The sequence below is a fragment of the Diceros bicornis genome, chromosome 1 (assembly GCF_020826845.1).
Source record: "Diceros bicornis minor isolate mBicDic1 chromosome 1, mDicBic1.mat.cur, whole genome shotgun sequence".
Classification (NCBI taxonomy): Eukaryota; Metazoa; Chordata; class Mammalia; order Perissodactyla; family Rhinocerotidae; genus Diceros; species Diceros bicornis.
The window spans coordinates 89,573,343-89,594,156 of NC_080740.1; the positions used below are offsets into that span (position 1 = coordinate 89,573,343).

At 38.6% G+C, this 20,814-nt stretch overlaps 1 protein-coding gene across 4 annotated transcripts in view; it reads left to right on the top strand.

Annotated features, from left to right (window-relative positions):
* Positions 1-20,814, top strand: part of SIMC1 (SUMO interacting motifs containing 1) — an 83,657-nt gene that overhangs the window by 60,184 nt on the left and 2,659 nt on the right. For 2 of the 4 annotated variants that reach the window (XM_058546291.1, XM_058546302.1), the window contains 4 exons: positions 840-992; positions 2,850-2,978; positions 14,611-14,767; positions 14,910-14,994. In XM_058546291.1, coding sequence (XP_058402274.1) covers positions 840-992; positions 2,850-2,978; positions 14,611-14,767; positions 14,910-14,994 — 524 coding nt within the window. Of the gene's footprint in view, positions 1-839; positions 993-2,849; positions 2,979-14,610; positions 14,768-14,909; positions 14,995-17,347; positions 17,506-20,814 lie in introns of all 4 variants that reach the window. The other 2 variants (XM_058546294.1, XM_058546299.1) reach the window with 2 other exon arrangements.

Consider the following 20,814-nt stretch of genomic DNA (forward strand, 5'->3'; position numbering starts at 1 on the left):
TATAAAGTATATATTTTTATTTTAGTTCCTGTTAGCTGTATATAAGAGGGCATCATGCTATATGTAATCTATTGGGACGTTTATTTTTCATTTAATATTATAGAGTACTAAGATTTGTCCATATTGTTACCTATCACTGTAACTTATCCATCTTCATTACTATGTAATATTTTATTTGGTGAATATACTTCATTTTCTTTCCAGCTTCCAAAATTTCATTGTTGTTGTCTCCCCTTTTTTTCTTTCCTTCCTTGTGGATTTTTTAAAAAAATTATTTACTGTAGTATTAGTGGAATTTTAGGAGGGGACAAAATTAGATGTATGTATTCAATCCACCATTTTTACCTGGGTTACCTAAGTGATCGTCAAAAGTAATTTTGACAATATGAGATATTTTTACCTTTCTAACTTTTAGAGCATGTATACAGTACGACTCCACTGTACATACTCTAAACCTTGGTTATTAGCATTAATAGATGACATCTAATATTAGAAAACCAGCAAGGACATCTGTGGTCATCCAGTCCTACTTTCTACCTGGTCAAGGAATGTTCTGGTCAGGAAGCCACAGATAGTGCTTTTTGACCTCAGAGGTACCTTTCAATAATTATAACTCAAAGAAAAATGTTGATATTTTAGTTAGCTTTTGTAACCTTACTGCAACTAAATGTGAGGTTTCCATTAGAGTTGTTTAAATATTGAAAAATGCCTAAGGGCCCTCTTTGTTGCCTTTGGGGAAATCTGGGGGTCTAGCAGCCCAGGTTAAGGCTGCAGTTCTGAGCACCATACAATAAGGCAAGGGTTTAAACTTGTTTTTTCTTATCTTTTTTCCATTGCAGGGATGTTATCAAGTGGTTGGTCAAAGCAGTAACTGAAGACGGATTAACTCAGCCCCCAAATGGGAATCAAACCTCTTCAGTAACAGGAATCTTGAGGGGCAGCAGTAGCCACCCTTCTCCCCAGCCTACCCTGACGAAGAACACCAATCAGCTGTAAGGGGGAGGCAGAAGTTATCTTTCCTGGGCTACTGGGATTTACTGTTTTAGAGAACAGCACCACTCCCTAAGAGCAGTTTCCCCAAAATTAACAAGCTGTTGTAACGTAGAATGATCTTACTAAAGACTCTTAGTTTGACTAAAGGCTAAATTTCTAATTCCAAAGGTAAAATAAAAGCAGATACTTTCCCCTCTAGATAAATAGGACTTCACTAAATGAACACAAATTCGTAAAGCTGAAGTGAAACAAAAGCTAAAGGACACTGCCCTCCCTTTCCTGGATTCTAAGAGACAATACAGGGTTACAGCTACTCATCACTTCAGCTGTCCACTGACAGAAGAGAACGAGTCATGGGTAGTGGGTGTCCCAGCAGCCTCTAGTCCTAAAGGACCAGCATCTCTCTCCTCCAGACCTGGCAGAAGAATAGCAGTTCAACCTGTAGATTCCAAATAATGGCTCAGACTGGGGCAGGTCCCATTACCTCAGACCACACTGGAGAGAGATCCCTGGCATTTCTTTTACGGGGTTGACAGTGGTCTTGGCATTTTTTGAGAGCTGCCAGGATTTTAGGGGCTGGAACTACCTTTACACAAGTAACCTACTATTCCATGTCAATCATATTGTTAGAAACCAGTCACACTTGACATTTCAAATACAGCATTTTGCCTAAATTCACAATGCTATGTTACAATCTAGTTGCACCAACCTGATTTTCCTATAGGGCCTATAGGTTTTAACTAATTTAGGAAACAATCTTGTATCTAAAGAGAGAGTATTTGGAACAATGGAGCATTTGCTTGGGCAGATTGGAGGAGGCCCTAAAGTAGGGTTATCCAAAAACCCCAATATACAGACCCAAGAGAGAGGCAGACGCTGTTCCTTCAATGGAAGCTACTCTCATGTAATAATAATAGTAATGATGTATTTATTATAAGTAAATATTAGTAGAAATAAAAAGAAGGCCCTCTAAAAGTCAATTTATCATGATCTTAACAATAATAGGGACTACCATTGACCATTAATGAGTGCCTATCTGCCAGATATCTTACACAGCACTCCAAATTAATGAAATGGGTGGTTTTATTCACCCCTTTTTAGAGATGAGAAGACTTGGACTCAGAGCAGTTTAGTAATTTGTCAAAAGTTGAACAGCTTTTCATTGCCGAGCCAGAATCTGATGCCAAAGCCCCTGGTACACCTATTGTGTCACTTACTGCAGATTTCCTGAGAACCAGAGCCCTTGCTTCCATCACAAATAATGCATGTTAGAAAAGGTTGACTTCAAGCCAGGCTCACCTTTTTGAAGGGTCACCCAGAGTCCTTCTGCCACATCAGCCTGGCTCTCCTCCGCAGTTAGGTCTGATGGGAGAGAGGGTCATGTTCTACCAGTTGAAGTTGAGACTGAACGTGGTAAAAGATTATTGTATAGGAACCAGTAACAGGAGAGAACTATGTGTTAAATATGTATTTTCTCCTATATCAAAGAAATTCAAATAGTTCTTAGTCATTCTGGACCTATTTCCTCATCTGTAAAATAGAGAAGTTATAGGTTAGATGATCCTTAAAGTTCTCTAGATCCTTAAGATTGTATGTTTCTATTTTTGAATTTAAAAGCAGCTTGCTTTTGCAGCTCAACCCCAGGTTCTGAGGTTCAGATAGTATGATCTGGCAAAAGGGATTCAGGTAGGTGAAACGGCTAAATAAAAGCATGCTGATGGCTTGAGTAGTTCTCCCTGACCTAGTGTGTGCTTTACAAGATCCTTTAGTACACTGGATGGGGACCTCCTCCCAGCCAGCAGGGTGACTCCGTGTCAGAGCCTCCTGCTCACTTGTGTTCTTTATTCTGGACTCAGGATTGTGTGCCAGCTGCAGAGGATGCTGTCCATAGCTGTAGAGGTGGACAAGACCCCCACCTGCAGCTCCAATAAAATTGCTGAGATGATGTTTGGGTTTGTGTTGGACATTCCTGAGAGGAGTCAAAGGTGAGTCTTAGTTTTGTTTTTGTTTTTTGTCCCAGGAACATAATTTCAAAAGAAAATTGCAAACAGTAGTTATATTGGGGGAAAAAGAAGTAGAGGGATAATTCCTGTCTCTTTAACCTTTGAAAGGAACAGCTTCTCAACTAATTGTTATTATTTGCAACTAAGGCATAATTTCTTGGGAAGAGGCAGGATACCTTAAATGGGGCCTAAATTTTCCTACTTCATCTGTTTGGCTAACAACTTTACTCATCCCTCAAGGCTCAGCTGTTAAGCACTACCTTCTTGCCTGACCCTCAACCGTAGAACCTGGTATAAATATTTACTAAAGGCTTGATGGATAAATGAAATAGGCACGTCCAGTATTAGAGGAAGAAGAGGTGACCCAAGAATGAATAAGGTTGGATCTGTAGAATGAGCTCAGATAGTAAGAATAAGGAATTCAGTTTCTCTAAGCATGAATTAGTAAAGCATTCCATTAGGAGGAGATAAAGAAATAGAGTTCTTGGCTAGGACCAATGATTCCTTCTTTGAACCAGTAATTTTAGAATCCAGAGGAAGAGAAATAAATGAATAAATATGAATTCATGAACAGTTGCTGGTACAGGAAATAACTGTGAGAGAGCCATTGTACCCTGGGGAAATTAACTCCGTCAGCTCCGTGTCTGCTTCTCATCCCCATCCCCTAAGCTCCCAGTTGGCAGCCAAGACTGTACTTGTACAGCTCTGGTTCCTCTATTAAATAAAATGTCATACCAAATAGTATTGTAATAAAGATTTAATTAAAATGCCCTGCTAAGATTAAGACAAACATTTATCAGGTCCCTACAATGTGCCAGTCATTGTCACATTAATTAGCTCATATTTTCATGCAACTTTATAACATTATTCCTATTTAACAAATGAGAAAAATACTCAAAGTAGTGAAATAACTTGCCCAAGGTTACACATCTAATCAGATTCAGAATCCAGTAAATCCAGGACTTCTTAATCCCAAGTTCATTGTTCAAAGGAGGCAACATGTTATGGTGGTCAGACAGAAGGAAGCATACATAAATGCCATGCTTGCTCTGTCACTTTGTCAGGAGTATTTAATTTGGGTTCAACTGCCATACTTCATTCATTTGAGAGATGGGAAATCTGATGAATGGGTGACTATAAACAAATTTAGACTTAACATAGATAAAAATAATTTAAATAAAACCTGGCCCTACTTTAAAACTCTCTCAAATTGGCAACCACCCAAATTATACTAGAAGATGCCTTATATGGCCTTTACTTTGGTTTGTTTTAATTTTTTAAAGTTGAGGTATAATTTACATACAATTAAACTATATAAACTAATTCATGTAAGTATCATTCCATGAATTTTGACAAATGTGTAACCTGTAAGACCCATCATTTTCCAATGGCTCATTGATAGTATATAGAAATCCTGCAACCTTACTAAATTCACTTATTCCAGTAGGAATATTTTTGTGGTTTCCTGAGGATTTTCTACATACACAATCATATTGTCTGCAAATAAAAACAGGTTAACATCTTCATTTCCAATTTGTATGCCTCTTGCTATATTCTTGCCTTATTGCATAAACTAGTACCTCCAGTAGAATGTTGGAGAAGTGATAAGGGCAGACATCCTTGCCTTATTCCTGATCTTAGGAGGGAAACATTCAGTCCTTAACCATTAAATGTAATGTTAGCTGTAGAGGTTTCATAGATGCCCTTTGTTAGATTGAGGAAACTTCCTTCTATTTCTAGTTTATTGAGTGTTTTTATGAAGAATAGATATTGAAATTTGTGAAATATAGTTTCTGCATCTATTGAGGTAATCATAATTTTTCTCCTTTATTTTCTTGATGTGATGAATTACATTGATTAATTTCCTAATGTTAAACCAACCTTGCATTCCTGAATAAAAAACCCTACTTGGTTGTGATATGTTATTCGTTTTGTATATTGATAGATTCAATTTGCTAATATTTTGTTAAGGGCTTTTGCATCTATGTTTACAAGAAATATTGACCTGTAATTTTATTTTCTTATAATGTTCAACCTCACTCCTATTTAAAGAATGTAAATTGAAACTATGCTGAGATACCATTTTTCACCTATCTGAATAGTAAAAATTTTAAAGTATAATAATACACTCCATTAGTGAGGCTTTGAGAAAGCAGGTACTCATACATTGCTGGTGGAAATGCAAGACGGTACAAGTCTTATCAAGAGGAATTTTGCAATATCTCACAAAATTAAATGTACGTTTACCTCTTGACCCAGCAATCTCACTTCTAGGAATTTTCCCTGAGGATACACTTCCAACAATATGAAAATACATATGCACAAGGATATTCGCTACACCATGTTCATAATTGCAAAATATTAGAAACAACCCAATGCCCCTCATAGGACAGTGGTTGAATATCTATGGTACATCTACACAAGGAAGTATTATGCAGCTGTAAAAAAATTAAAATTAAAAAAAGGAACAAAATTTCTATGAACTGATTTCCAAAATATATTGTTAAGTAAAAAAGCAAGATACAAAAGAGTATGCATAGTAAATATACATATTGTTTTGTAAGAAAGGAGAAATTTCAAAATATACATGATTATGATCATTTGTGAAAAAAGAAACAAAGTTAAGATAAACCGCAGATTAATCAAATTGCTTACATATGGAGGGTGGATGGCAATGGGCTGGAAAGAAGAAAAGATGCTGGGTTGGGGTGGTAATGGCGGTAGTGGTGATGGTGTAATACTTCCCTGAGTATATACTTCTTCGTATAGGAATAACTTTTAGACTTTTAGAGTCATATTAATGTTTTACATACTCAAAAAAGAAAAATAAATCAACAAGGAAGTTGAAAAATCAGTCAACAGGGGAGAGCCTAATGTGGAATACAAACAGCCACAAATTAACTGTGTTTTAAATGAGTAACATAACTGGGGTAGGGGGAAAAGGGGTGTGGGAGAACAAGCCTAAGTAACTTTTTTTCACTTTTTATTTTTAAATAATTATAGATTCACAGCAATTTGCAAAAACTAATAGAGAGGTCCGATGTACCTTTCGCCCTGTTTTTCCCAGTGATTACATCTTGCATAACTATAGTACAGTATCACAAACAGGAAATTGACATTGGTACAATCCATAGAACATATACAGATTTCACCCGTTTTACATGCACTCATTTGTGTGTAGTTCTATGCGATGTTATCACATGTGTAGATTCATGTAACCACGAGCACAATCAAGATATGCAGAAGTGTTCCATCACCACAGGGATCCCTTGTGCTGCCCTTTTATGGCCACAACCATCCATCTCCCCAACCCTTGGCAACCACTAATCTGTCCAAGTAACTTACAACACAGTGTTTGGACTAACTACTCTCAGACTAAAGACAAAATGAACTGTAAATACTGAACTCTAGTTAGTAGATTTCTTTTTTGCAGATGTATGAGTTAACAATTCAAAAACTATCTTATGTGTATTATAGGATTAAACAAATAAATGTATTGTTGATAATGAGAGCCAAACTTCTCACTGTCAGAGAAAAGAGTTACACATGAAAAGTGGAAAGGATAGAAGGAACTCTGGTGCTGGATTAGAATTGGAGGCATCAATATGAACTTGCAGTTTTTAATAAATATAGGCAGACATAGGAATAGATGTAGACATGTGAGGGTGTTTTATATATTATATGTGTGTGTGTGTTCATACATCTCTTTCCTACCTCTGCCCACTGAGAGAGCACAGAAACAATTACACCTTAGTAGCAATGAGCATACCTCGTACTCAGATCTTTGTTTCTAAATACCAGTTTACTTTAAAAGGAACCAGAGTTCCTTGAAGAAATGGCTGATTCCAGGGCTGAGGCAGGGAAAAGTACAAGATAAGTACAAGATGAATCTGGAACATCTTGTGCCAGTAAGTAAGGAAATGTTCAGAACGTGTCGAAAGACACAAGAGCCAGCTTAAAGAGCTTCTACTGACCAAATCTGGGATAATTTGAGCATCAAAATAGATATTGACAGTAATAGACTATAAACTTGGATGAAATAAGAATCTGTGATTCTAATACTGATAGGAAGGAGAGAAGGAAGGAATAGAAAGGACCCTCTTCCTTACAGTCAAAAGCCAACTAATAAATGTAAGAAGAAATGATTAATTAGGAAAAAAATGCCATTTGGCAACCATCATAAAGTTAATTCAGCTCTGAATGGATATTAAAATGGTGAAAGTTTGTGAAGTACCAAGATATTTGCATAATCTCAAAGTATATTCCCATGAGATATTCATTATATAAAGAGAAAAACAATAACTTTACAAATAAGGAGACACTACTTTATTCAAGTGATCAGTGTTAACACCAACAATAGGACAAACTGGCATGATATGCCTTTTGATATAATGCAATGAAAAAAAAACATTATTTTGTTTGTTTCTTTGTTTTTCTGGTGAGGAAGATTGGCTATAACCTAACATCCACTGCCAATCTTCCCCTTTTTGCTGAGGAAGATTGGCCCTGAGCTAACATCTGTGCCCATCTTCCTCTGTTTTGTATGTGGGACACTGCCATGTGGCTTGATGTGCAGTGTGTAGGTCTGCGCCCAGGATCCAAACCTGCAAACCCCAGGCCACTGAAGTAGAGTGTGTGAACTTAACCACTACACCACCGAGCCAGCCCCCAAAACGTTATTGTTGCAGTACTTCTGCCAAAAACTGCATAACCTCAATCTAATCATGGAAAATTATCAGACAAATCCCAAATGAGAAACATTCTGTGAAAAAAAATGACCTGCACTTTTCAAAAATGTCCATGTCATGAAAGACAAAGCAAAATTGAGGAACTGTTCCTCAGACAAGACTAACAGACAACTGAATGCAATGTGTAATCTGGGATTTTCTTTTGCTAAAACAGCTTCATTCGGACAGTGAAATCTGATTAAAATCTATGGATAATATAATGATATTGTGTTAAGGTTAATTACCTGATTTTGATCATTGCACTTGGTTATCTAAGAGAACATTCTTGTTTTTAGGAATTATACACTGAAGTATTTAGGGATACATGGGCATCGTTAATGCAACTTACTATCAAATAGTACAGAGAAAAAAAATGAAGAGACAGAAGGATAAAGATGTGGTAAATGTTTTAACATTTGGGGAATCTGGTTGAAAGGTATTAAGGGTATTTGGGAATTCTTTGTACTATTCTTGCAACTTTTATGTGAGTCTAACAAAAAGTTAAAAGAAAAAAACATGTTTATTGTAAACAGCATATACATTATACACTATGATGTTTGCGCAACGACACAATCACCTACCAACACATTTCTCAGAATGTATCCCCATCCTTAAGCGACTCATGACTGTAGTTAAGATTTGCTTTTTTAGGCAACTGACAATCCCTGCCTTTTAATTGGAGTTATTTATTCCATATACATTTAATTATCAGTTTTATATCTATCATCTTGCTGTTTGTCCCTCTTGTTCTTTGTTCATTTTTACCTCCTTTTCTGCCTTCTTTGGATTAATAAGTATTTTCTATTCTATTTTATCTCTTCTATTGGTTTTTTAAGCTCTTTTTTTTTAATTAAAATTTTATTTTGATGTAAGTCTAGATTCACATGCAGTTGTAAGGAATAATACAGAGATCCAGGTCCTGTTTACCCAGTTTCCCTCAATGGTAACATTGCAAAACTATAGTGCAGTATCACAACCAAGATAGCAAGATTGATACAAGCCAAGAGACAGAACATTTGTATCACTACAAGGATTACTCATGTTGCCCTTTTATAGCCATACCCACTTCCCTCCTGCCCCCACCCCTTCTTAACCCCTAGCAACTACTAATCTATTCTCCATTTTTACAATTTTGTCATTTCAAGAATGTTGTATAAATGGAATCATACAATATGTAACCTTTGGGGATTGGTGTTTTTCACTCAGCATAATTCTCTAGAGATCAAGATTGTTGATCTGAATCAAGATTGTTGTGTGTATCAATATTTCATTCATTTTTATTGCTGAATAGTATTCCGTGGTGTGGGTATACCATCAATTTTTTTTAACCATTTACCCATTGAAGGATATTTGTGTTGTTTCCAGTTTGGGGCTTTTATGAATAACACTTCTGTAAATATTCATGTACAAATTTTCACGTGAACGTAAGTCTTCATTTCTCTGTAATAAATGACAAAGAGTGCAATTTTTGTGTCATATAGTAGTTACATGTTTAGTTTTTTAAGAAACGGCCAAACTTTCCCTGTGTGGCTGTACCATTTTACATTCCCACCAGCCGTATGTGAGTGATCGTTTCTCTGCATCGTGGCCAGCATTTGTCATTGTCACTATTTTTTATTTTAGCCATTCTGATAGGTGTGTGGTGATATCTCATTGTGATTTTCATTTTCATTTCTCTAATGGCTAATGAAGTTGAACATCTTTTCATGTGCTTAATTGCCATCTGTATAACTTCTTTACTAAAATGTCTCTTTTTCATGTTCTAAATGGATTGTTTATTGTTGAGTTTTGAGAATCTTTATATATTCTAGATTCTAGTCCTTTGTCAGATCTTTGGTTTGCAAATATTTTTTCCCATTTTGTAGTTTGTCTTTTTCATCCTTTTAACAAGATCTTTCACAGAAAAAAGTTTTAAATGTTGATGAAATCCAGCTTATCAGTTTTTTCCTTTTATGGATAATACTTTACTTTTGTGCCAAAGATTCCTTGGGATTATCTCTGTAGACCTACCTGTGTCATCATGTCCTCTGTAAATAAGGACAGTTTTATTTCTTCCTTTCCAATCTTTATGCCTTTTATTTCTTTTTCTTGCCTTACTGCAGTGGCTGGGATTCCATTACTGTGTTGAATAAGCAGTGGTGAAAGCACACATCTTTGTTTTGTTCATGATCTAGGGGAAAGCATTCAGTCCATTAATTAATTATTGATTAATTAAAATATCAGTTCATTATTAATTATGATGCTAGCTGTAGGTTTTTTTGTGGATGTTCATTAACAAGTTGAAGAAGTTCCCTTCTATTCCTAGTTTTCTGTTTTTATCACAAGTGGGTACTGAATTTTATCAAACGCTTTTTCAGCAAATGTATTTTTTTAAAGCTTGCTCTTAGAATTACAATATGCATCCTTAACTTACTACAGTCTGCCTTGAATTAATATTATATCACTTAACATATAATGTAAGAATCTTACAACTGTGTATTTCCATTTACCCCACTCCCATCCTTTGTGCTTTATTGTCATACATTTTACTTTTACGTATGTATAAACTCCAGGATGAAGTCATATTTTTGCTATAAACATTTAGCTGTTTTTAAAATAAATTAAGAGATGAGGGGGAAAATGTCTTTTATATTTACCCACTGTGATATTGTGATTTATAATAGAAAATATATATTTGGTCTTCATCCCATTCCTGGCACAGAGCTCCTAAAACCGTTGGAATTTGCTAAGTGATGAGACAGATAAAAAGTGTCTTTTATTATGTTAATGAGGTGACTTTTGGAATGTCTCTAGGTCACCTAAGAATAGGGGCTGGTTGCTAGGGGAACCAACCATGTCCCCAATCCCCCATTCCTTCCACCCTATCCCTACCTGCAAGGAGGGGAGAGGGGCTGGAAACAGTTCAATCACCAATGGCCAGTGATTTAATCACCCACGCCCATCTAATGAAGACTCCTTACAAACTCAAAAGGACAGTATTAGGAGAGCTTAGGGTTGGTGAACACGTGGAGATACCAGAAGAATGACATGCCCAGAGGGCATGGAAGCTCCTCACCTTGTCCCACATACCTTGCCCTATGCATCTCTTCCATCTGGCTGTTCCTGAGTTATATCCTTGTATAATAAACTGGTGAATAGTAAGTAAAATATTTCTCTGAGTTCTGTGAGCTGCTCTCGCAAATTAATCAAACTCAGTGAGGGGGTCCTGGGAACCTCGCATCTATAGCTGTCGTTCAGAAGCACAGATGAACTTTCAATTGGCATCTGAAGTGAGAGTGGGAGGACAGTCTTGTAGGACTGAGCCCTTAACCTGTGGGATCTGACGCTACCACCAAGTATATATTGTCAGAGTTGAGTTAATTGTTTGGTAGTGTTGGAAAAAACATACATTAGGCCCACATAGTTACCATTTCTGGTGTTCCTTTTTCCTTCTTGAAGATCCAAGTTCCATCTGGTATCATTTCTCTTCCACTCAAAGAACTTGCTTCTTTTACTATTATTTGTAGTGCAGCTCTACTTATAATGAATTCTCTCAGCTCTTGTTTATCTGGAAATGTTTTCATGTCACCTTCGTTTATGAGTGGTGTTTTTACTTGGTGTAAATTCTAGGTTAATAGGTATTTTTTCTTTCTTTATTTTAAAGATGTTCCGTTTTCTTCTGGCTTGCTAATGAGAAGTCGTTAGAATTGCTTACTCTTGTTCCCCTGTATGTCCTGTGTCTTTTTTCTCTAGCTGCTTTATTTTTTATTTTTAGCAATTTGATTATGATACCTGCACGTGGTTTCCTTTACATTTATCCTGCTTGGGGTTTATTGAGCTTCTTGAATCTGTGAGTTGATGTTTTTCATCAAATTTTGAAACATTTTGTCCATTATTTTTTTGCCCCACACTCTCATCTTCTGGGAATTCAAGTACATATATGTTACACTGCTTAATGCTGTCCACAGATCACTGAGGTTCTGGTGTTTTCTATTGTTTTGCTTTGTTTTATTTATTTTTTTCTCTATTTCAGTTTTGTGTTTTTCAGATCTAGAGTTTGCATTTGGTTCATTTTTATAGTTTCCATTTCTCTCTGCTGATAGTCCCCATCTAGTCACTCATTATGTACATCTTTGTTGGTTGGTTGGCTTTTTAATCTTGAACATATTTATAATAGCTGCTCTAAGGTCCTTGTCTACTAATTCCAGCATCTATAATATCTCTTAGCCTGTTTCTCTGGACATTTTGCTCCTGGTTATGGATCACATTTTCCTGCTTTTTCCCTTGTCTAATAATTTTTTTATTGTATACTGCACATTGTAAATGCTGCATTATTGATAGTCTAAAATTTGCTGTCTTCCTTTAAAGAGTATTGGTTTTATTCTGGCAGGCAGTTGATTTCCTGGCAGATTAGCTCTCTCCTGTTGAGGCTTGTTCCTGGGATTTGTAAGGGTGGTTCTAAAGCAGCGCTTATTAAAGGGCTAGAGTCTTGAGGCTTAGTCCTTTTGGGTTCTCAACTGAATGCCCGAGATGTTCAGTGAGATCTCTAGCTCATTGAAATCCCCATGTCTCTCAGCCCTGGGAGATCTCCAGCATCTCCTCTCAGCTCACAGCCCCCCAGAAGCTGTTCTTTCTCGGGCTTTTGGAACTTCTCCCTGCACATGTGCTAAGGGGGCCCTTTACACACATCTGTTGAGCTCCCTCTTCTCTGATACAAATTCCAGCCACCTTAGCTGTCCTGAACTCCAGTCTCTGCTCTGCCCAGCAAGCCCACTGCTTTCTGTTTTAGACCCACACTTTCCTCTGCCTTGTACCCCCAGCAAGAAATCCAGGGTAAATGTGGGGTTCACCACTTTTGTTTCCTTTCTTTCAAGAATAAGTCCTTTGCAGTAGCTTGTTCAGTGCCTGTAAATAGTTATTTCATATATTTTATCCAGTTTTATAATTGTTTATGATAGGAGGGTAAATCCAATACCAACTGCTCTGTTAATGCTGAATCTGGATGTTGGCCTTCCTCTGTATCTTGTTTTTAAAATTTAAATTTGAGGGCCGGCCCCGTGGCTTAGCGGTTAAGTGCGTGCGCGCCACTGCTGGCGGCCCGGTTCGGATCCCGGGCGCACACTGACGCACCGCTTCTCTGGCCATGCTGAGGCCGCGTCCCACATGCAGCAACTAGAAGGATGTGCAGCTATGATATACAACTATCTACTGGGGCTTTGGGGGAAAAATAAATAAATAATTTAAAATTTAAATTTGAATTGCTATAGATAATTAGTATTCCATTTCCTACTATGTCCAATACGTTAAAATTACCTCTGGTCCTTTGTATATCTCTCTTTGCCATCTGTGGATTGTAAAACCAGGACAAATGCAAGCCCTGAAATAAAAAATTGGAAGAGAAAATACTGTTTGAAATAAAAGGTTACTGAATAGGAAATCTGTCTTGTAAGAGTAATAGGCCAAATGCACAGTAGAAATTAGGCTTTAAAAGAATTTGGGGAATATCTTGCAAATGTAATAACTTAGAGTTCTTTGCACTAAAGAAGATTTCTGAGAAGGTATAGAAAATGATTTTAAAAACATTAAAGAGATAAAATAGATTTTCACAAATATTGTAGACTTTTTAAAACCTTTGAATAGTAAAAAGCAAAGTTAAAATTCATTCATTTGCTTTTTAAACTTTGCTTTTTCACAAATAATATATGTGCTTGGTGGAAAAGCAAAGGTAAAGGGAAAAAAGAAAATAAAAATGAATAGATACTTTCTTATTTATCACTTTTATAAAGGGCAGTAGCACAAAGAACCCCCTATTTTCCCAGATGTTGCAAAACTGCAAAGGGGCAGGATGTTGTAGAGAAAGAGCTCTTGGATCTGGGGCTAGCTCTGTTGCTTGTTGATTAGGCAAGTCATGCTGTTGCTCCTTGCTGCCATCTCCTTCTCTGCTCACAGCTGTCTGCTTCCCAAAACTGCTATGACTAGCAGACCTGGCAAGGACTCCCAAACAAACCTTCAGGCAGTCCAGAGATGTACCCTGTGCATCTGAGATTCATAACATTTTTTTGGAAGCTGATATTGCTTTTAGAACAGTGAGTTTGATCCACCTTCCTGAAGCAAAGCTGCAGTTTTATAGCTTGCCTGCTCTAACGTGCTGAATGGGCTCCAGCCCACCCTTGCTGATCAAGCCCTGCACTGGGTAGAGTGACAAAGTCAGAGGCGAGAGTCCCTCTGGGACTATCAAGTCCTAGACTTGAAATTTAAGAAGCTACAATGTCACAGCTGTGTATTTTTTACTTCTTTGTTTTTGCTCATGTTTTTCGCTCCATTGAAATGCCTCCTGCCTTGAGCCTTCCTCCTAGACCACTAGTGGCCTCTTCCTCCATGAGAAGGCCACTTCCAGTTCCCTGACCAAATGTGCTCTCTCTTCCTGGTATCCCTAGAGCACCACAGGTACCTCGCATGCATGTACCATTGCCCTGCACTTTATTTATGTTCCCATTGCATACCTCTTACCCCTGTTGAACTATCAGCTTTTTGAGAGCAAAACCCTCTTTTATTTATCTTAATATTCTTTGCTATGCCAAACAGTATCTTGGCACATTTTGGACATTCAGAAATATTTATTCTCAGTATTAATTCTCTTAGTTATGCTATGAAGTAATTCTTTCTAATGGGTCCTAAACTTGTCTTTTTCAAATGTCAATGACTTTTCCCTCCTCTGGCAGTTGTTAATTCAGGAACAAATCCATTCTGCCCTGTCCACAAGCTTTGTGATTTTGTAGGCCTCCATTGTATTCCTTCTTAGCCGTCTCTGTTAGAGCAAATGTTAGAGCAGTCAGGCGGAATTGTGGTATATAGTCCTTGAAATAATAGTTATGCTGGTTAACTCCTTCCTCCTCTTCTCCACACAGAGAGATGTTCTTTACTACCATGGAAAGCCACCTGCTGCGCTGCAAAGTGTTGGAAATCATATTCCTCCACAGCTGCGAGACACCCACCCGCCTGCCCTTGTCTCTGGCCCAGGCCCTCTATTTTCTGAACAATTCTACATCACTGCTCAAGTGTCAGGTACATTTTTCCCTGCTTCAGTTCCAGGCCTAGAAAACCTTTCCCCTAATCCTTGAGCATTATGTAAAAGTGACTTGAAAACTTCACAAAATCTTTATTTGAGGAAGGCATTTATTGCCAATTGCTTTTACTATCTCCGCAGTCGGATAAAACCCAGTGGCAGACATGGGATGAGCTGGTTGAGCATTTGCAGTTTCTGTTATCCAGTTATCAACATGTTTTAAGAGGTAAGAAGCATTGATTCACAAATAAGATGGTGCGGGAGGCTCACAGTGGACATTATTATGAATTAAAGTTACCTAGGGGATTCTAATTTGCTAGCTTCCGTAAAGCATTGTTCCTTGGTCGTAGCCATAGGCACAAGGAGTGACATAGGTGGAATCACTGCTATGAAATAGAAGAATTCACATATTTTTGTTATGGTGCATAATACAGTGGTCCTCACAGTTATTAGTTGTGTAGGTAAGCAAAAGTCATCATAACTTGAAAAGTCTTTGGTAATGACCTGATTTAGCCCTGGCATCTTTTCCTGGCCCATCACTGCAACGTCATTGGTGGGTCGATTGCTCACTGACTATGGACATTGTAAACATCCATCAGTATGATGCAAATACAGAGCAAATCAGTGGCTAGGTGAAAGTGTACTCTTGCAAAAGATATAAGGACACCCTAAAGTCTGTGAAAGTGGCTCTCCTCAAGTCACAGGCGAAACCAATGATCAATGAGGATCCAGGGGAGTTAAACTAATTAACACTCAGGAGGCGAATATTGACAAGGATAATGATGGAATAGTTGCTTCAAATGAGAATGAGTTTATTAGCCAAGGATTAATGAAGCCGTTAGGAAAACTGATTTATTTATTAATTACAAAGGGAAAAGTAGTAACTTAAGAGGGGGGAAAACTGGCATTCCTCTTGATGTGATGCTATGAGAAGGACACCTCATCACTTATGTAGTGTTTTTGCCCAAAATTCATAACCTGAATCTAATCACAAGGAAGCATCAGACAAACTCAGATTTAGGGACCTTTTACAGAATATTTTTTTGTCCTGTACTCTTCAAAAAGTGCCAGTGTCTTAAAAACAAAGAAAGACTAAGGAACTGTTCCAGATTAAAAAGAAACTAAAGCAAATAAATACTAAATGCAAAACATCGTCCTGGATTGGATCCTGAACCAGGAAAAAATAGGCTGTGAAGTACATTACAGGGACAATTGGTGAAATTTAAATAGATTTGATAATAGTATTATATTACTATTAAATTTCCTATTTTTGATAATTATCCTGGCTTATGAAAGTAAGCGTCGCTGGTCTTAGGAAATCTATACTAAAGTATGAGGTAGAGGGGCACAATGTCGGCAACTTGTTCTCAAACAGTAAGGGGGGACGTGTGTGTATAATATCTTACCTGCCGTGATCACATTGAGGTTGCCTGTAGCTCAGTAATGGCACTTGGGAAGGTAAGATAGCCCATGCACCTTCTCGGGCCTGGAACTGAGGAAACATTTAAAAAAAGCACTGGATTTAAGGCAGAAGGTTTGAGTTTAAATCCCAACTCCACCACTTACTCTGTGTTGGGCAGCTAACTTTATGTCTCTAGACCTCAGTTTTTCCCTTCTGTAGAATGGGGATGGTAATACATAACTTGCCAGGACTGATTACTAATGGGTGTGAGAAGAAAGTAGTAAGTGCTCAGTCAATGTTAGTTGAATCTCAGTCTGCCTATTTGCCTAGCCAGGAGTAGGCTGCAAGGGACTTCTCTAGGTTTCAGGCTATTGTAACCAAAACGTAAAAGAGCACATTGTCACAGCCACGATGTGTGGTTGTGTAGTTTGTGCATTTTTTAGCACCCTCAAAGAAAGATACATGTCCTTCTCAGAACAAAGCCCCAAAGGCAAATTCTATGTGTCTTTAGCCTCATTGAGGTTTATGTAATTGTTTCTTTCAGAGATCTAGCAGAAAGATTAATATTAAAGCAGCTTGTTTTTTTTTTAAGTTTACCTTTAACACTTCTTGATCATTTCTGTTTTGCCTCCCAGGGAATAAACCTGGGTCATGGGCAATAGTGACTTAAGATGGACATGGGATCCACTTTTATTACAGAATATTCTTATGCTTTGAATAAGGGAGAGGAAGGCCTCAGACCAGTGTACGTATATCAACCAAGAAGAAATGGGGTGTGTTCCCATGCTATTTTATCCTTAACATCCTCCCCAGCTTCTTTGGAGACCAAGAGCTAAAAAGAAGAAAACATATTTAGAACCAGTAGTTTGAAAGCAGTGTTCTACAAAGAACACAACCGAACAGTACCCTGAAATGGCCAGTGTCCTTATCAGTAGGCATTTCACTGTGAGGGCTCTTTAGTCATCTCCGCCCTCTTCAGGTGGTCTGAGGATGATGTTGAGGGCATTTTGAGGTCAGCCTGAGTTGTCCAGCTCCACAGGTGGGGGAAGAGGAGAAGAGGTTGGGGAGCCCCACCTTGCCCTTTGTCTAGGGGAACCTCTTAGTGTGAAGGAAGAGGGGAAGGAAGACTGTGTAAATTCACATACACTGACTTATGAAATCCAATAACCTTGTGAAGGTGAGTATCATCCCCCTTTTACAGATGGGAAGACAAAGGCTGAGAGAAAAGTAAATGCAGAGCCAGGATTCAAACTTAGGTCTGTTGCCGAAGTCTGGGCACTGAAAACACTCTGGAAGGAATTACTTGTCTATGAAATCACTGGGTGAGATTAGAAAGTGAGATTCTAAGGAATTTCCAACCCTCCATTTTCTAAACTCTCTAAACAGGATTAACTTACTTTTGTATAGACCCTTGACCTTGGGGAGAAGTATGTCCTGAATCCTTAGATTTTGCAAACGTTTCCATAGAGGGCAGAGCATCCACACTGAGATGAGGATGCTGGGCTGTCAGTTGAGCTTACAATCTCTGGCTGAGAGAATCACCCTCCACACCCCAGTTTCATAGCCATACAACTTAAGTTTGAGCCTCAGCAGAATTACAAATTGTCGTATGCCGTGAGTTTTCTTGATGCTTGTGAATAGTTAGAACCTCATATTTTGAAATTATGAATTCTAGGAATTTAAACACATAATATTTAAATGAACAAAATGTGTGCTTTTCCTGAATTCCACTCTACTGGACAGTTTAGGCAGGACGGCTTGTGGAAGTCAGACACCAGTTCACTCCGAGGAGAGTCACACACACAGCCTTCCTGCAAGGAGCCCTGTCCACAGAGGAGAGAAAAGCAGACGCAGGCAAGATCAGTTCAACTCTTACATTCATCCAGGCAACAAATGTTTACCGACGGCCTTCGCTGAGCCTGGCTCATTGGGAAAACTTCAGTGAAGAAGACCACTGTGGCCCCTGCCCTCAGAGAGCTTGCAGTCTAGTGAAGAGATAGACCCTAAACAAATAATCACACAAGTAACATGTAATTACAATTAAAATAAGTGCTATGGAGGAAAGTACAAGTGCACAAAATAGGAGGACCTAATCTGTTTTTGGAGGGACCCAGGAAGGCCTCCCTGAAGAGGTGATACTTCAGCTGAGATAGGAAGTACTCATGTTAGCCAGGCAAAGAGGGAGGGCAAAGCTTTCCAGAAAGAAGAAGCGGCATCCAAGGACCTTGAGGCAAGAAATTTCTTAGTGAGTCCAAGGAACAAAGAACCAACTAGTAGGACTGGGATGTAATGAGCAAGGTAGACTAGACCAGATGAGAGTAGAATAGTAGATAGGGCAGGGTGTGAAGAGCCTTTGGGCCATGTTAAGGAATTGCAACTTGATTCCAAGTGAAGGGAAGCCATCAAAGTGGTTTTAAGTAAGGTCACTCTCCCTGAGGTGTGGGGAATAGTTTGGCGAGGAGCAGAGAGGTCGGGGAGGGGTAGTGGTGATGGGGTGCGGGTGGTGCAGCAGGGAAGGCAGTGGAGATCAGGTTGACAGGGCTTGGGAGACTGAGTCTGAAGGATGACTCCAGGCTCTGCCATTACTGATGTGGAGATAAACGGAGGGAAAGATCAGCAGAGAAGTTAGCAAGCTCACTGTGACTGTTAGATCGGAGATTCCTATCATGATGACAGTGATAACAATAGTCCCTGGTATTGATCCAGGGACTAATTATAACAATACTGTCAGCCAGATATCTTGAGCCAGGCATTGTGCTAAACCCTTCACATGAGTCGCCTCACACAATAAGCACAATAAGAGCTCTCATCCCTACCGAAGCATAAAATCCAAGGCCTTGCCAACTGTAACGGAAGGGCTGAAGTCCACAGGCCAAGATTCCTCCCCCTTGGACAGTGCTTGGATGGGCACTGCTAACATTTGCTTCTGTGAATTCCCTGTATTATTTTAATAAACTCCAGATTCTTCTCACACCCACCCAAGTCTTCCCACCCCAAGGCACATGCCTTGTTTAAGAAAATCAAATTCTACTAAAGGCTTTTTTCCCCTTATGACCATTCTCCACTAGAAGCAGAATGAAATAGAGTACATTTCCCAGCTTAAAACCCTCCAGATACTACACTTTGCTCTCACAGGCCAAACTCCACATTGTTCTGTGGCCTAGCCTGCCTTCCAGAACCAGTTCTGCTCTCCTTCTCACCACCAGATTTTACCTCTAGTTCTCAAAACAAACCTCGGGGCATTTGCACTTGCTCTTCTCTCTCCCTGGAGTGCTTTTCCCCTAGACCTTCTCATCCTTCAGGCCTCAGCTAAGAGTCCCTCCCTGACTAGAATGGGCTGCTTCCCTCATTCCCCCAGTGTTAGTTACTCTTTCTCACAGCATCCAGTTGGTTTCTTTGATTGCACTCACCAAAACTGTAATTGTTTTTGTTGGCTTGTTTACTGTCAGGCTTCCTGCAACTAGAATGTCAGTGCGTGAGGCCTGGGCCCAAGTCTCTGATCTCACTGTATCCCCAGAGTCTAGCGCAGTCCAGATACACATTAGGTGCTCACTGTAAGTTGTTGTTGATTGAATGTTGAAAGGGGCCTGCAATGACATCTCAGGGCAGCTTTGCTTCTTGTGTTTCCAGACTTTTTTGGACACTCTGTAGTGTATTTATACTTTTTTTCAGATTACAGATAGGCCCATTGCTAGAAATTTAGGACGTTACCTGAAAAGATATCTGAAGGTTGAGGAAAAACATATTGAGCATATTATTTGAAAAATAACCTAATGTACTGCTTACAAATGTTTATTCTGTTTCCCAAACATCTGGAAACCCTGTAGCTCAATCCTTCTCATAACCCTGTTAATGAGGGTGCCACTACCCCATTTTCTAAATGAGGACATTGAGGAAACGGTGCTGTAGTTGCTCTGGTGCTTCTGGGAGTCGTCAAGTCCTCAGAGCTCTCGTCAGCCCATTTGCCTTGTACGTGACCTTGTGCTCCTTTGTCTCAATCCCACACACTTTCAGAACCCTATAGCGGCTGATCTGTTGATTTGGGAGGAGAAGCCTTCTTAACTTCTTTTTCTTTTCCCCGTTATTTTTATTTCTGGACCTACAGAAAAGTTTAAAGATTAGTACAGTGAACACCCATATGCCCTTTATCTTGATTCACCAGCTGTTGACACTTTGCCACATTTGGTTTATCTATTGACTGATCTATACTTTTTTTTTTTTTTTTGCTGAACCAGTTGAGAGTAAGTTGCGCCATCATATTTTTTCATGCTTAAATACTTCAGCCTAGGAATAAGGATATTCTCCTACATATATTCCTTGTCACACTCAGCAAACTTATCCTTGATAGAATATTATCTAATATGTCCCAATAATATCCTTTATAGGTGGCTGGTTTTGTTTTGAGCCAGGATCCAGTCAAATATAATACCTTGTACTTGGTTGTTATGCTCTGTGGTCTCCTTTAATCTAACACAGCTCCCAGCCTTTACTTGTCTTTCATAATATGGACATTTTTATTTCATCCTAAATACTATTAACAAGAACACTGAATAGATGAAGATGTACACCCCTTCCTAGTGCATGACATCAAGACGCAATAAAGTCAGTTTGGTCCCATTATTGATAACGTTCAGTTTGATCATT